Source organism: Nelusetta ayraudi, unplaced genomic scaffold (assembly GCF_046127955.1).
Source record: "Nelusetta ayraudi isolate G7.1 ecotype Tasmania unplaced genomic scaffold, CSIRO-AGI_Nayr_v1 ptg000042l, whole genome shotgun sequence".
NCBI lineage: Eukaryota > Metazoa > Chordata > Actinopteri > Tetraodontiformes > Monacanthidae > Nelusetta > Nelusetta ayraudi.
The window spans coordinates 9839843-9854355 of NW_027466092.1; the positions used below are offsets into that span (position 1 = coordinate 9839843).

A 14513-nucleotide genomic window follows, 5' to 3' on the forward strand; every position below is an offset into this window, starting at 1 on the left:
TGAGTGAGAGGTTTTTTTAAATTTATTTTTTTTAATTAAAAAGAAAAAAAGAAAATCTAATCTATTTCTTATTTTCTAAATTTTCCTTTAGGTTTTGTACCATAATGACGGCAATGGTGAGGGAACACAAATATGCATGATGGAGAGATTCATTCTGTAGTAAAACAACATGGAGAGAAAAGCTGCTGCCAATATGCAAAAAAATCTCTCTCAACCTCAAGTCGGACAGCACGTGTAAATATTCAATATTCTTTACATATCCAGCAAATAGATGGCTTATTGCACCTTCACTTGAGTTAACATAAGTGAGACATAACACTGTATTGTTGTATGTAAAAAAAAAAAAGAAAGAAAGAAAAAAAAAAGCTGTTTTAGAGTCTACAGTGAATTACATTTTCATATCTTGAATATTTCAGGCATGCAAACTACAAAGTTCAGGGACTTTCATAAAAGGGCGACAGAATAGATTTGTTTTTCCTTTTGCATTTTGTTTTGTATTTTTAAATGAATGTTTTTCACTTCCATTTCCAACATCCGATAATAAACCTGAACCTGAGTATTAAAAAAACAGAAAGAGAGAGCTCTAGTAACAGGGCTCCTCTAGTACAACCCCAGCAGGGCCGTGTAACATTTGCCTTCTAAATCCATACGGATGAAATGTCATATCTTTTTTTTCTGAACATGCAAAAAAACCAAAGTCCTACTTCAACGTCCCATATAAAGGACATGTATGAGTGTAATAAAGGAAAGGACACCAGCCTCAAGAAGACCTCTTGAAGACATAGACGAAGATAACAGAAGGTTGGTGCACATATATTTTACTCTATTGTAATATACTGTATGTATCTTGACGCCTGTTTATTTTGCTTTTAAAATGAAGGTCCTACTTTACTATTGAAAAAGATTACAATTTTTGGTGGGAATCTCTTGGGTAAGCTGTGTCAGTCAGCAACTAAATAGAAAAAATAAATAAATTATTATTTAATGTCAAATGTCAAAATCATCCAAGACACCAAAAAAAGAAAGAACAATTTATAGCATGATTTTCTTGGTTTGGACATGTTTCTTGTGACTTCACTGCGAATAGAAGCAATGCTCTTTGCTTTTGTGGCAAACCACTGGCTACTGCATCACTGCATCAAAAAGTTAGCTTTTATTTCAAATTTTCAAAACCCTTCTGTGATTGTCTCTCCTTTTTGTTTCGCGTTCCTCTTTCAAGCACATGGAGCTGTCTTACCGCAACCCTCCAAACATCTCCCTTTCCCGTCCTCACGAATCTTCCGCAAACTCGTCACAAGGGCTCTTCCTCAACAGCTGCTTTAACACCGCGCCCAGCTCCAGCATCTTCACAACCTTCACCATCACCAACATCTTGCTCCTCCTCCCGCTCTCCCTCTATATCCTCCACACTGGCTTTCAGCGCTGGCGGAAGGATGGCAGCAGAGAGCCCATGAATCCCACAGATGTTTTCACCTACCACATGGTCGCCATGGAGCTTTTCGGTATCTCCGGGTCCGTTGTCTGCAGCTGCGGCGCCTTCCTTGATCACCCGATGATGCTGTGGGTGGGGTGCAACATGTTTGCCATCATCTCCTGCATAAAGATGTTCTTTCACGTCCTCACATGTGTGGAACGCTACGTGGCCGTCGTCCACCCCATGACCTACATGAGTCTGAGCAAAGATGGAGGCATAACTATGAGGAACATCAGCATTGGTTGTGTCTGGCTAATATGTGCCGGGCTGGTTGCTTTAAAAATTCTGATCACTCAAAATTTCATCGTTATTCTGTTTTTCTGCAACTTGGTTTTGTCTTTGGCCGTCAGCTCCTTTTGCAGCATCTCGGTTCTCCGCGTGCTGCTTCGTCTCGGACCAGCGGAGGAAGGAAGCAACGCGGGGAAGGTTGACAAAATGAAGCAAAGGGCTTTTGTCACCATCACAGCCATCATGGCAGTGCTGCTGATGAGGTTTTCGGGAAATTTGGTTTGCTTGGCGCTGGCCGCCTCATCTTTACTCAGCTATACTGTGGGCTGCGTGGTGCGGGCCATGGGAATCTGGTTTTGTCTGCCCAGCAGTTACGTGCTGCCTCTGCTGTTTCTTCACCGTGCAGAAAAGATTGTGTGTTTCAAATACAGCTCTGAGGCTGATTGAGGCTGAATGAAATTGATAAACATTGTAAACTTGACTTAATGAAATACACTTATAATGTTTTGTCCTTATTTTTGTGTCTAGTCAATATATATATTTCAGTGGATTATATTCATTGCAAAGGTGTGTTTATGTGCTTAACAAAAGGAAAAAGCTACACAACCTGTACTTTGGGTAACCTCTTACTGCCACTGCATGTGAGCAGCAAATAGTTCTCAGCAAGCATGGCGCCGTTATAATTGCAATTTCATTTTTAAAAACATCATAATGCCAAAATACCTGAATACCTGTTGTTTTTTCACAGACAAAAGAAAATGTATAAAAAAAATGGTGTATTATCTAACATGCATGTCGTATGTGATTCCATAATGCAGAGCCCTTTTCTATTTCTTTCATCTCATGAAATTAAAACGTATGCTATTTGTTATGAAGCACGCTGTATTAAGTACATAGAAATTGAAATAATGATCTATTATTATTACTACTGTATGTGCTGTGTATTGCAATAAAAAACAGTGAAGAAACAGTCTGTCATATTTCTTAAATACTTAGTATAGGAATGTGAAGTTAGCACTATAGGGACTTTAAAACAAAACACAAGTTAACATTTGCTGATTAGTGCGTTGCACAACTAAGAGTGAATGTTTATGCAGTATTGAATTAAATAAGATATATACAACAGTTTTAACAGAAACAGTTTAGCACACAGCAGTTATCATTTATTGCACTTCTTGACCACAACACATTCAACCATTTATTGATGGCCGTTTTTATCGATAGCTCAATACATATAAACTTTACTAATCTAAACAGGGAAATTGATAATCAATAAACACACAGACCAAAGAAAAAAAAGAAGGACTAAAACTTGTAGTGCGTACACCGGTGCAGTACACTGAGTGCGTGCAGGTTTAAAAGCCAGCAGAGTTTGTTGTTGGACAAATCCTCTTTTGAAGCGCTCTGTCCTGCAGCACATCCATGTGTATCATTCATTCTGGTGGCTCATTCTGGACAAATCCAGTTATAATGTCTTGCATGATTTCTGATTTTTCCGACAAACGAACAGCTGACATTCAAATATTCTGACGCACAATCTGGCCTCTAGTCAAATCATATTGACCCTAATAGTGGTATTTCACTCAGCTCGGTCATGTTTTCATTTGCATACAGCAATTTTTTTTTTTTACATATTTCTCCAACAAATAACATCTTTTCCATGCCTTGACTATAGCCATCACAGTCAAAATGAAAGTTTTGACAAGCCACGTACAGCAGTTTATGCAGTTCAACAAATACAATTCTAGGCTGTCTGAACAGTTTAGAAACATTTGGTAAAACTATAAATGGAAGACAGACAAACAAAAAAATATAAAATCATTTATACACAACAATATACAATTTGTCCTTGCCTCGACATTAATCTACACAATGAGAAAGTAAAAACTTTCTCAGACTTTTTTCAAACTTGTTCTTTTTTCCAAGTTTGTGTAATGTAGTGTAACTGTGCAGGTGTGTGTGTGTGTGTGTGTGTGTGTGTGTGTGTGTGTGTGTGTGGAAGGGGGGTGGGGTGGTTGGTTCTTATCAGCTACGTGAGAACAACTAAACATAACCACATTCTATGTTCTCAGGGTCACGTGTGCACTTCTGGTTGAAAAGCTTTCAGTTATTGAGAGTCAGAAACACAAGCTCATATGTATACAATCCACAAATGAATATGTCATAAAAACAGAAACATGGATGAACACACACAACTTTTAAGTGGGAACCTCCTATTATCAGTGTTTCATCTCGTAGTTGGTCCCACGATACCTCCAGGAGGCGAGATAATGACCAACACGACTATATGACCATCACAACCCAAACAGCACTGTCAAATTAAAAAGACTCCAATCTCCTGCTCAAAAGATGTACAGTTTAGTTCCTCAAAAATAAACAAATAACATAGCGTAACATTCCTACATTTCTCATGACTGCAAATGCCTGATTGTCTAACCATGCCACCAGTTGTCTTATAAAAGTAGTAAAAAGAATGTTATTTAAAACATTAAACATGTTTTGTTGTTGTTGTTGTTGCAGTATTGAAAAATCATGCGAGGTATTTTTTTGTGCTGATTTTTCTTTTGAATAAATTGCTCAGTCCAATAAGAATGTCATATACTGTATATCCATTTGGTTACTTCCAACATGCCTATTTCCAAGCTCTGTGCAGAAACAGCAAAGGCATAACCACACTGCTTGGAATATTAAACCAAATTGCTATAAAAATACTAATACAATCACGCTTTTCTGTGCTGTACAAAAAATAACAACACCATAAAACCAAATTTGAAGAAAATCTCAAAAACAGTGTCCCTGCAATGGCCATGATGATGATTAAAGCCCTTAGTTTTGTCCAGTCAATTCTATCCCTGCCCTGTTTACCTGGAGTTGGACGAAAGAGAATGTAGAAAACATTGAAGTTGCAAAAGATGACTATGGTCAGGGAAAATATGTGGCCAATTACATCTACAATTGCGTTCATTCTCTCAGATGTCATTGTAAAAGTTCTTACAAGGCAAAGAAGCCAAACACACACAAAGCTGATGTTTCTGATGAAGATGCCTCTCTCACTTCTCAGCTTCAGATACATGATGGGATGGACAACAGCAAGGTAGCGCTCCAGACAGGTCAGAACATGAAAGAGCGTCTCTCCATACCATGAAAATAACCAGCACCACAAACCCCCTATAATTACAAAGTAATTGCTCCCATGTAACCCACAACAGGCAACAAGGCACCCAAAGACACCTATCTGAGTGACAGCAGCAATGTGGAGGGTAAATACGTCAGCAGAACTCATCACTGCTGTCATAGAGGAAGAATGTTGCTGCCACCATCTTTGGAAGATCAGGTAGAGGACAAAGAGGCAAAGAGGAAAACTCAGGAGAAAAAATGTCAGTGTAAAAGCGGTAAAGATGATAGTACCGTCTTTTGATAAGTAGCAACAAAGATTGTTGACACACTCAGGTGTGCCATTGTAAGACAGGAGAACCTGTGCCGTCATATCTGCAGAAGATAATAAACATGAAGGCCAATTAGAGAAAATGATGGAAGACAGAAATTATAATAACTGTATCACTGTAACTGGAGTATATTTATGCCAACCAAAACATACTATCACAGATTAAAAAGACATATTAGTTTCTGTTTTTGGATATTCAGTAGCAAGGATCTTTGGCAAATCAAAGATCTCTAAGCATGAGATTTCAAAATAACTTCAGAAATTATTACACTGTTAAAGTTATTAAGTAATTTTAACTTTACATCACCAATGTTTTATGATAGATGCACCATCTCTTAATAACTGAAATAAATTTATGCTGGGTTGTGCATGTTTTTAACAAAGATTTTTTTCTTTTGACCTAAGATATTCTTGAACAACTGCAACAACACTTAACAAAGAAGAAAAACTACCCAAGGATTAGAAACTATTAAAAGCACAAAAATGCCTCTATTCTATACATCAGAAAGGACAAATGTATGCTGTTTTTAAATAACAAAAAATACGTCCAAATACCTCTGCAAGATGATCTTTGAATGCGAATGATAGACAAAATGTTTTCTTCTTCAAATTGTTACACTATTGTGATCATATGTAAGAGCACAAACCTTCGAGTCTGTGCTCCCAGTCGTCTGGCCTCTCCCCCTGATGCACGTGAGTCTCCCTCTGTCCTGGAGTCTCCCCATGGCTTCACAATAATAATTTGACTTTGAAATACAAGAATACAGTAAAAGTGCTTATTCGAATGAAAGGGAGGTTCAATTAAAAATCTGCACTAAAGATTAATGAAATAAACATCAGGTATACAAGTTTATTTTTAGGTGTTATTTTGGATTCTCAATTAGAGATGTGAAGAGGCTTTGGAAAGTTGTAAAACCAAAATTAAACTGCTTTCACCTTATTAGACAAAATGTATCTACCCCCGACCCCGCTCCCTGGAAGCACACCGGTACCCGTCAATGTGTGATGTGGTGCCGGGCCGTGGGACTTCGCTCAGGTCATATCTCGTCATGATTCTTTTATTTTCTATAGCCCTTTTTCTTGCTTTATGTGCTTTCATAAAGGTAGAAAATTGTGTCAATTCTAGAAAGATCGATAGATAGATAGATAGATAGACATAAATTTTAATATTGTATATAAATACAAATCACATTCTAAGTTATAAATGACGATGTAAGAAACAGAAAGCATTTAAATAACAGAAATGCATAATCTGGTGTAGCTCCAAAATAAAAAACTAGAAACTTTGATAGTATTTTATCATTTGGGAATTTAACATCTCACTCTGCCCTCAAAAAGAATCCAATTGAAATTATTTCTTCCACCCAAACACACAGATATGTTGTTTCATTGCCAGTAGACATAGAGTTAAAGTCTAATTTTCAGCTAAATCATCATCAACAAAGAACAAAGTAAAACAAGCACATTTCCATTTCAGTCACTGGTAAATGAGTCATTAAACAGCTGACATTCAAATAATCTGACGCAACCTGTTTGACCCTTATAGTGGCTTTTCTCTGTGCACGGTCATGTTTAATTTGCAAATTGTGGTTTTTACATACTTTGCAAACAAAATCCACTCTTTGGCCATTCCAGCTGTCACATTTTAAGACCATTAAATCAAATGGAAGTTCAGGTAAACTTGTAAGCTGTGTACAGTGGTTTTCGTAGCTCAGCAACTACATATCTCTATTGTCAACACAAGTGGCTCGGGGTTTTCAAAGAAAAAAAAGTTTTTACAGATTGTTTTTTGCAGTGTAATTTATAATATACACGAAAATATACAATTTGCCGATGCCTTTATAATTGGATCTTAATTGAGTCCTATGGTATGCTGTTGATTGACCACTATCCTGACTTTAAACTGCCCAAAAATCACCTAGCATTGGTAATCATTATAGTATTTGCACACTGCTACAAAAGTTAGGCTGAACTTTGCTCATGATGATGATCAAGGTCATTCAATGCCAGAGGAAGAGATCAGCATTTTGAATCCCAGCTCCAACTGTTCACTGTTCCAACTGTGGCACCAAAGTCTAAATTGCTTCAAGTGGGCCTGCAGCAGTCACACATTGGCATATGTGCAAGGCCCTTTGGTGTAGCATGAAAATGATAAAAACAGAAAACAAAAAACACTGTGAAAGAGCAGTCAATTTAACATTTTTATTTACAATTTGCCAAGACAAACAACCATTCACAGTCACACCTGCTGGTGATTTATAGTTCCAAATTCCTCTCAAGTGCATATTTTGGACTGCGGTGGGAAGCTAGAGTACCCAGAAAGAAGCCACGCCGACACAGGGTGAACAAGCCAACTCTACACAGAAAGACCCCAGACCTGATCCAACCAGTGACCTTGTCGGTGGGAGACAACCAACATGAATTTTATCTTTATTATTTTATTTTGCTTTCTTACAACATGCTAATTTCTCAGCTCTGTGTAGAAACAGCAAAGGTGTGACCAATGAACTCAGAGAAGTAAGCCATATTCCTGTATATACATTTGAACAATTCAAAAGTTCAGGGTTTATAAGCAAAATTAACAAAATCGAATTCCAGCCAATTCTCAAAAACAATATCCATAGAGAAGTCATGATGATGATGAAAGCCCTTTGCTTTGTACGGTCATTTCCACCCCTTCTGTGTTTACCTGGAATGGGACGAATCAGAATGCAGAAAACAGACAGGCTGCAAAAGGAAGCAATGGCCAGGACAGAAATTTGGTCAAGAGCAGTTAAAATTATGGAATTTAATTCTAATTTGATCATAACTACTTTTAAAATGCAAATAAGCCAAGCACACACAATGATGATATTTCTGATGAAGATCCCTCTTCCACGTTTCAGCTTCATATAGTTGATGGGATGGACAATTGCAAAGTCGCGCTCCAGACAGGTTAGGATATGGAAGACAATTTCTCCATGCCATGCAAATATCCAACTCTGGAAACCCAAAATAATTGCAAAGTAATTGATGACATGGATCCCACAACAGACTGCAAGGCTCCCAAAGACACCGAACAGAGTCATGACAACAATGTGGTATGTCAAGACGTCAGCAGGACTCGTCACAGCTGCCGTGGATGAAGAACGTTGCTGCCACCATCTTTGGAAAGCTACGTAGAGGACGTAGATGCAAGGAGGAAAACTCAGGACACACTTTGTTATTGCAAAAACAGTGAAGTTGATCATACCATCTTTTGAAAGGTAGCAACACAAGATGTGAGGACACAGAGATGTGCCATTGTCAGACAGGGGAAACTGTGTTGTCATATCTGTAGAAGAAAAACATGAACATGTGATGCGATATGAAAATGAAATGTTTTCAGAGACCTTTTGTTTATTTTGATATTTTGTGGGAGCAAAGACCTCCAGGAGTTTGGTCTGATATTTCAAAACATCCTCAGGAATTGCTATTACACCGCTATTACAGTAACGTTACATAAGCCGCTTTTTATAAAGTGAGATGTGCCATCTCTTTCTTCCAGAAATTCTTAGTTGGCAACTGCAACACAATTTAAAAAATGCTAAAAGATTATTTCAGGGGTTGGTTTTTTAAATACTCTCTAAGTCTGCATTGTCAGCTACGAAAATGCACAAAAAACTCCACATTATTACGGATTATTAAGTAAAAGTTTTTAGCAATTTTTTTTTTTTTTTTAAATAAGAAATTATATTTAAAAATTGTCCAAACACTTATGCAACATTACCTGTTTGTGAAATGTTTTCTTCTTCAAATTGTCACACAATTATTTTCTATTATCGGATATAAGAGCATAGACCTTGGAGTTTTATGTCCAGTCGTCTGGCCTCTCCTGTTATATGAATGCCCTTATGTACCATCAACTGACTGTCCACTGTGACCATCCCCCCTTTTTCTGACCTTTTCTCCAGCCAATCAATTTATACAACAAAACCTTGTATCAAATAGTAAAACAAACATGGAAGTAGTAAGAATTATGAATTCCGTTTCTCTCTAAAAGAGATGCAATTAAGCTTTTACTTTTTTTTTGAATTGGCCCATCCGTGTTGGGGAAAGTTCACTTACTACATTAAGTAGTTGGTAGTTCAGTTCACAAAACTGAAAATGAACTAGTTCTGTTCATAATACAGAATTTTGAAATATGAGCACACAGTGTGGGGGTGGGGATGTGTCCCTATAGGTAGGTAGGGCTCTGAGGCATCCTATATATGTTTTATAGAAAGAGCCTCAGAGTACGTATTAAAGTTTAAATATATACGTATTTAAACTTTGCCAGGCTCGCAGTACCTTAAAATCCCATAATCCCAAATGATCCCATTCATTTAGATTGAGCTTGTTTCCTTGGACATTTTGTTGACCAAGATGATTGTGGAGGGGCAAGACTTGCCTAGAAGGACTTTGGAAAAACACAACCACGCTGTCAGTTATTTAAATCTTTTGATTTCCTGCTATGCAGATGACACCTAAATTTACCTTACATTTGATAAATCTGATTTCTGTGATATCTTGTGACCCTTGCCCAGGATAAATGGACACAATGGAAGAGATGAAGAAAGGTTTGCACAAGGATGGTTGAACTGTGACAACTTCACTCAAGAGTTTTTGTGTTGTAGTGATATAGTTTCTCTTTATGGATAGTGACAAGAAATTGATATATCCATTCACCTCTTTCCTTTTAATCAGTCAACTTATTGACCAAATGACCATTGACAGTTAAAATGGCTTGCTACTGGACGGCAACTCTGCCATTCAGATCAATTGATATTATATAAATTTACATTCTAATACCTCTTTACTTAAAGGTGCAATATGTAAAATGTTTGCATGATATATTGGCAAAAGCTTAATATATTACCCATAAATGGGTTTGTGTGTTATCACAAAAAATATTTTGGTTTTTCTACCGTTAGAATAGATCCTTTATCTATACAAAATGCAATTTCTGGATTAATAGTTGTGAAATATCAGGGAACTAGAGGGAAAGGACTAAGATATGCATTTCTATGGCAGACAACTGTGAACAAAGAGGACATCCAAATCAAAGGCTGTTATTGCAGACAAACGCATAAAAGAAGGTTGATAAGTCAGTGAGCACCAGTGATAGTTGGCTGTTTAGAGACAGCGCTAATAAGGCTGGTGCTGGTGAAATTCTGAATTATACTATTAACAAACATAGCACACAAGTTACGAACTTTAATCATTTTACGTAAACACATTTCTATTTCTAAATAAAGCAAAACATTCCCATTGGCATTCTCACTGAACAACATGAACAGCTGACATTCAAATGTTGTGGCAATACATTTCGAAATACATTTAAATTGACTAAATTGTTTTATTTGCATTTACTATGTAAACATACATGTGCTTCAAACAAATAAGGTCTTTCATTGTTTAAAGCATCACGGTTACTGGCATGAATGATGAATGATTGTGTGATTTTGGCCCACACCCTCAAAATGTAAACCACCATTATTTCTTGTATTCAAGCTAAGGCAGTACAGCTAAAAGAGCAGACATATGTCATTCGAAATATCGGGTTAAATCAAAACTTGTTTTGTTTGATTGAATGTCAACCTCTTCCACAACGTGAACCATGTGAGCCAAGCACATGCTGTGACACAGAACACTTGTTTTTGTTTGGGAGCGTGACGTAATTCATATGCTGCCCCCTTCATCTCATAATTAGGTAACAAAGCTAAGGAAGAGACAAGGTAAGGTAGAAAGGTAGAAATAAACCATAACATTCAGTCCCAATGTTACTGCCGGTCTACCAATCACAACCTTGGTTGATATTTCTGAATTTATTCGACCCTGACATTGGAGTAGAAAACTAAGTGTTGCTGACACATGGAAAGAGAAAATAAGCATGGTGGAATGTAAAAAACAATCATACATACCACAATACTTGCACACATACATTCACATAATGAACACAGCTGATTTGTAGAAAAAAATATAAAATTTCATGACTTTCAGTTTAGATATCAAGTCAAACATACAGGATTAATTGTTCTGCGTGTTAATATGCTTATCACTAATGTTTATCACAAGGTTGGTTCATGATAAAATTTGATGATAACATTTGACTAAGTTTTAAGTAAGTGGCTTATGACAAGGCTGGTGAATGCATACACCTGCAGCGAGGTTGCATGAAGTAGGGTGGAGGCATACCTGCAGCACAGGATATACATATGCTCTAAAATAACAGAGATAAATCTGTCAGCAGTGGGTATAACACAGACAGACCAGCGAGAGTGACGACTGATCCAGTACACAGAGGCGAGACACAAAGGAAAGCAAGGACCAGAAAGACCACAGGGGTGGGTCTCATTTGTTTTTTTTTCTTCAGTATTTCTCCCTGTATTTTTTATTTAACCATGTCATATTAAAGAAATGGACAAAAATGTGAGCGTTTTAATTATTATGATTAAATTTTTCATGTTTTTTTTTTATCTTGATACACATAGTAATTATAAACCCCAAATTGTTGTCTGTAATGGCTGTTTTTTAATGTCTATATTTCACTAAATACACAACAATTAATTTAATGGAGTTTGAGCTTTTGTTCACATATTTTGTAAAAGAAAATACAAAAAAATTAAATATGTGGCATTCTACAAGCGTGTAAGGTTCCTCACGTGGGATAGGAAGCACAACTCTGATTATAATCACAAATTCCAAAAACGTCTCCATATTGATTCAATAATAAATCCTTTTCTTCTCAGATGTCGACAAACTTCTCCAATGATTTTCTTCTCCATCACAACCTTTCATCATATCAAGTTCAACTCCCTTTGGTTTTGGCTTGTATGAAGACCAAATACGGCTCCATTGTCTTCTCAATGTTCTTCATCACAAACAACCTCCTCCTGCTCCCTTCCTGCATCCTCATTTTTAATCGGGGTATCCAGCGATGGCGGCAACAACGCACCACCTCGCCTGCGTCTGCAATGAAAAGTCCATTGGACATTTTCAACAACCACTACGCTTTAATTGAACTGTTCCTCATCTTATCACAACTTGGCTGTTTTTGTGGTATCTACACTAATGATGTCATTTTACAATATAGTTATTATGTTTTGAACATTTGCTGGATAGGAGAGACATCCTTTCAAATTCTGGTATGTCTGGAACGCTACCTGGCTGTGGTTCACCCGCTCATCTTTATGAGACTGAGAGGGGAGACTGGCTTTAGAATCAGAAATACTATCCTGCTCAGTTTCTGGCTGCTTTGTGCTGTAACAATTTCATGCGTTGCCAGTGATCCTGTTTTCACTTACATTTGTGTGTCGTATGTGGTGTTCTCCTTTATTGTTGAGGCCTTCTGCAGTCTTTGTGTCCTTCATGCTCTTATTCATTCCGGGCCAGGTGAGCCAGGACAAAAGCGGGAGAAGGTTGACCAATCAAAGCAAATGGCTTTCTATACCATCTTAGCCATATTGGGTTCACAGTCACTGAAGCTTTTTAGTTATGTGCTTTGGTTTAGTTTTGGTGCATTCCTTGGTCAGGATATGTGTAATGTTGCAATGTTGGAAGTGTGGTTGACCATCCCCGCCCATCAGGTGTTACCTTTTTTGATATTGCAAAAAGCAGGAATAATTAAATGTTGCAAGCACAGTACCAAGTAAACAATAGTTTTGATTTTGTATTTAAAATGCCCCCACGTTAAAGTGTCAAATTGTCTTTCTTGTTTGATTTAATCACGTTTCCTGGCTTTCATTTTTTGCACATTCTCTAAATAATAAATCCATCTGTGTGATATCTACTTAGTTGAAGTCAGACCTTTCTATGAAAGTGCTCAAATTTTTATCGGTGGTGTACAGTAAGGGACAGTTTGCTGGATAGAAGATTTTGTTTTTCTGCTTTGCTTGAAATTAGTCTTGAGAAGAGCTATAACACAGTTTAGGGTGGGAATATATTTAATATGAATGTTGAAGGCATTTGTGAATGTCAGACAGTTCCTTATCATACAAGTTGTGGTCCTCTTTGGGCAGATTAAAAACAATGCAATGTTTCTGTATTTTGTGCAATCAGAATTTCTCAACTTGATAAGTGTGTTTTTTTTTGTTGTTCTTTTTTTCATAGGTGACAACAGGATTTCCATGTCCTATAGCACAAGAATGATAATGCAAGTTTTTTGGCTTGACATCAGTTTGTTTCAAGAGAAAATAGATTTGGTTATTCAAAGTGCAGTATGTTTAGAAGCAAGAGGTGAGGCTGCAGTTTATATCCCATATTAGACTTACCAGGGATAGGGGAGTAATTACCAAATAAAAAAAAAATATATGAGAACAGCGCATCAAAATTGTGTCGTTTTTTTATTGAGTATGTGTCCTAAAAGGACCAGAACTTCTTTGACATTGATATGTCTGACATTTACAAATACACTCATATTCAACACTAACTTGAAGGTCAGCCACTCCTAGCCAGTTGTAGCTGTTACAAACACAACTCTTTTTGACAGTGAAATAGACCAGAGACACAGAAAAATATTCTCATGTCTTTGTTTTTCATAAATTGTCCATATACGTCACAATTTTCCTTTTTCAGGAAAACTGCCTTTTCAAGAATGGAATGCCAAAGAAAGACAGATGAAGAAGAAAAGAAGGTGTGGTGGTTTGTCAGGCAGTTGATGTGTAGTTGATGAAAGAATCCTCACTGACACAGACTTGATAGGGGCAAGTTTATTCAAAACAAAGTCTTGCATTGATCGGGCACCGGTCCACCTGAGGGAGGCCTCATAGCTAATGTGGACAGCTCTTTCAGTGTTCTGGTATATGTAGGTCGGTTTTTTACAAACCCTTCACTATTAAACCATATACCAAACAAAAATAAAGCATATAACTTGAAATAGGAGACCAATCAGACACCACAAAGGAAACATGAAATGAAAAATACATTTACAGATAAAGATTGATATACTAGAGAGGGACAATATGCAGCAAAAGTACACATATAATCACCATAGAATTCTAGTCAATTTTTTTTTTTATGGTGTGGAATGATATTATTTCAGCTTATGCTCTCAATCTATGCAGGAAAAGCAAAGGCAACACAAAACTGCTTGGAAGATTAACCCAGCATCCAGACAGAACCAGCGCACAGTCAATCTTTTCTCTGTGGACGGCCCAAGTATAGGCAGCGCAAGTATTCCAAAGCAATCTGAGAATTAGTGTTGCCAGTATGGTCGCGATGGTATAAAAAGCTCTCAGCTTTGATTTATCTATACGCGGTCTCCTCCCGTCCCCAGGCCCAGGACGGATCAAAGTACAGAGAACAGTAAAGCTGCAAAAGAAGACTATTGTGAAACTCATTATGACTAGTAGAAGGTCCACAGTCATC

General features: G+C 37.2%; 1 protein-coding gene across 1 annotated transcript; it reads left to right on the forward strand.

Moving 5' to 3' along the window:
- The first annotated feature begins 1151 nt into the window (after positions 1 to 1151).
- Positions 1152 to 2398, forward strand: LOC142894233 (uncharacterized). Its single transcript, XM_076035503.1, has one exon. It carries the CDS (start codon positions 1223 to 1225, stop codon positions 2147 to 2149), a length of 927 nt encoding a protein of 308 aa, XP_075891618.1. The 5' UTR covers positions 1152 to 1222; the 3' UTR covers positions 2150 to 2398.
- Positions 2399 to 14513: the final 12115 nt, after the last annotated feature.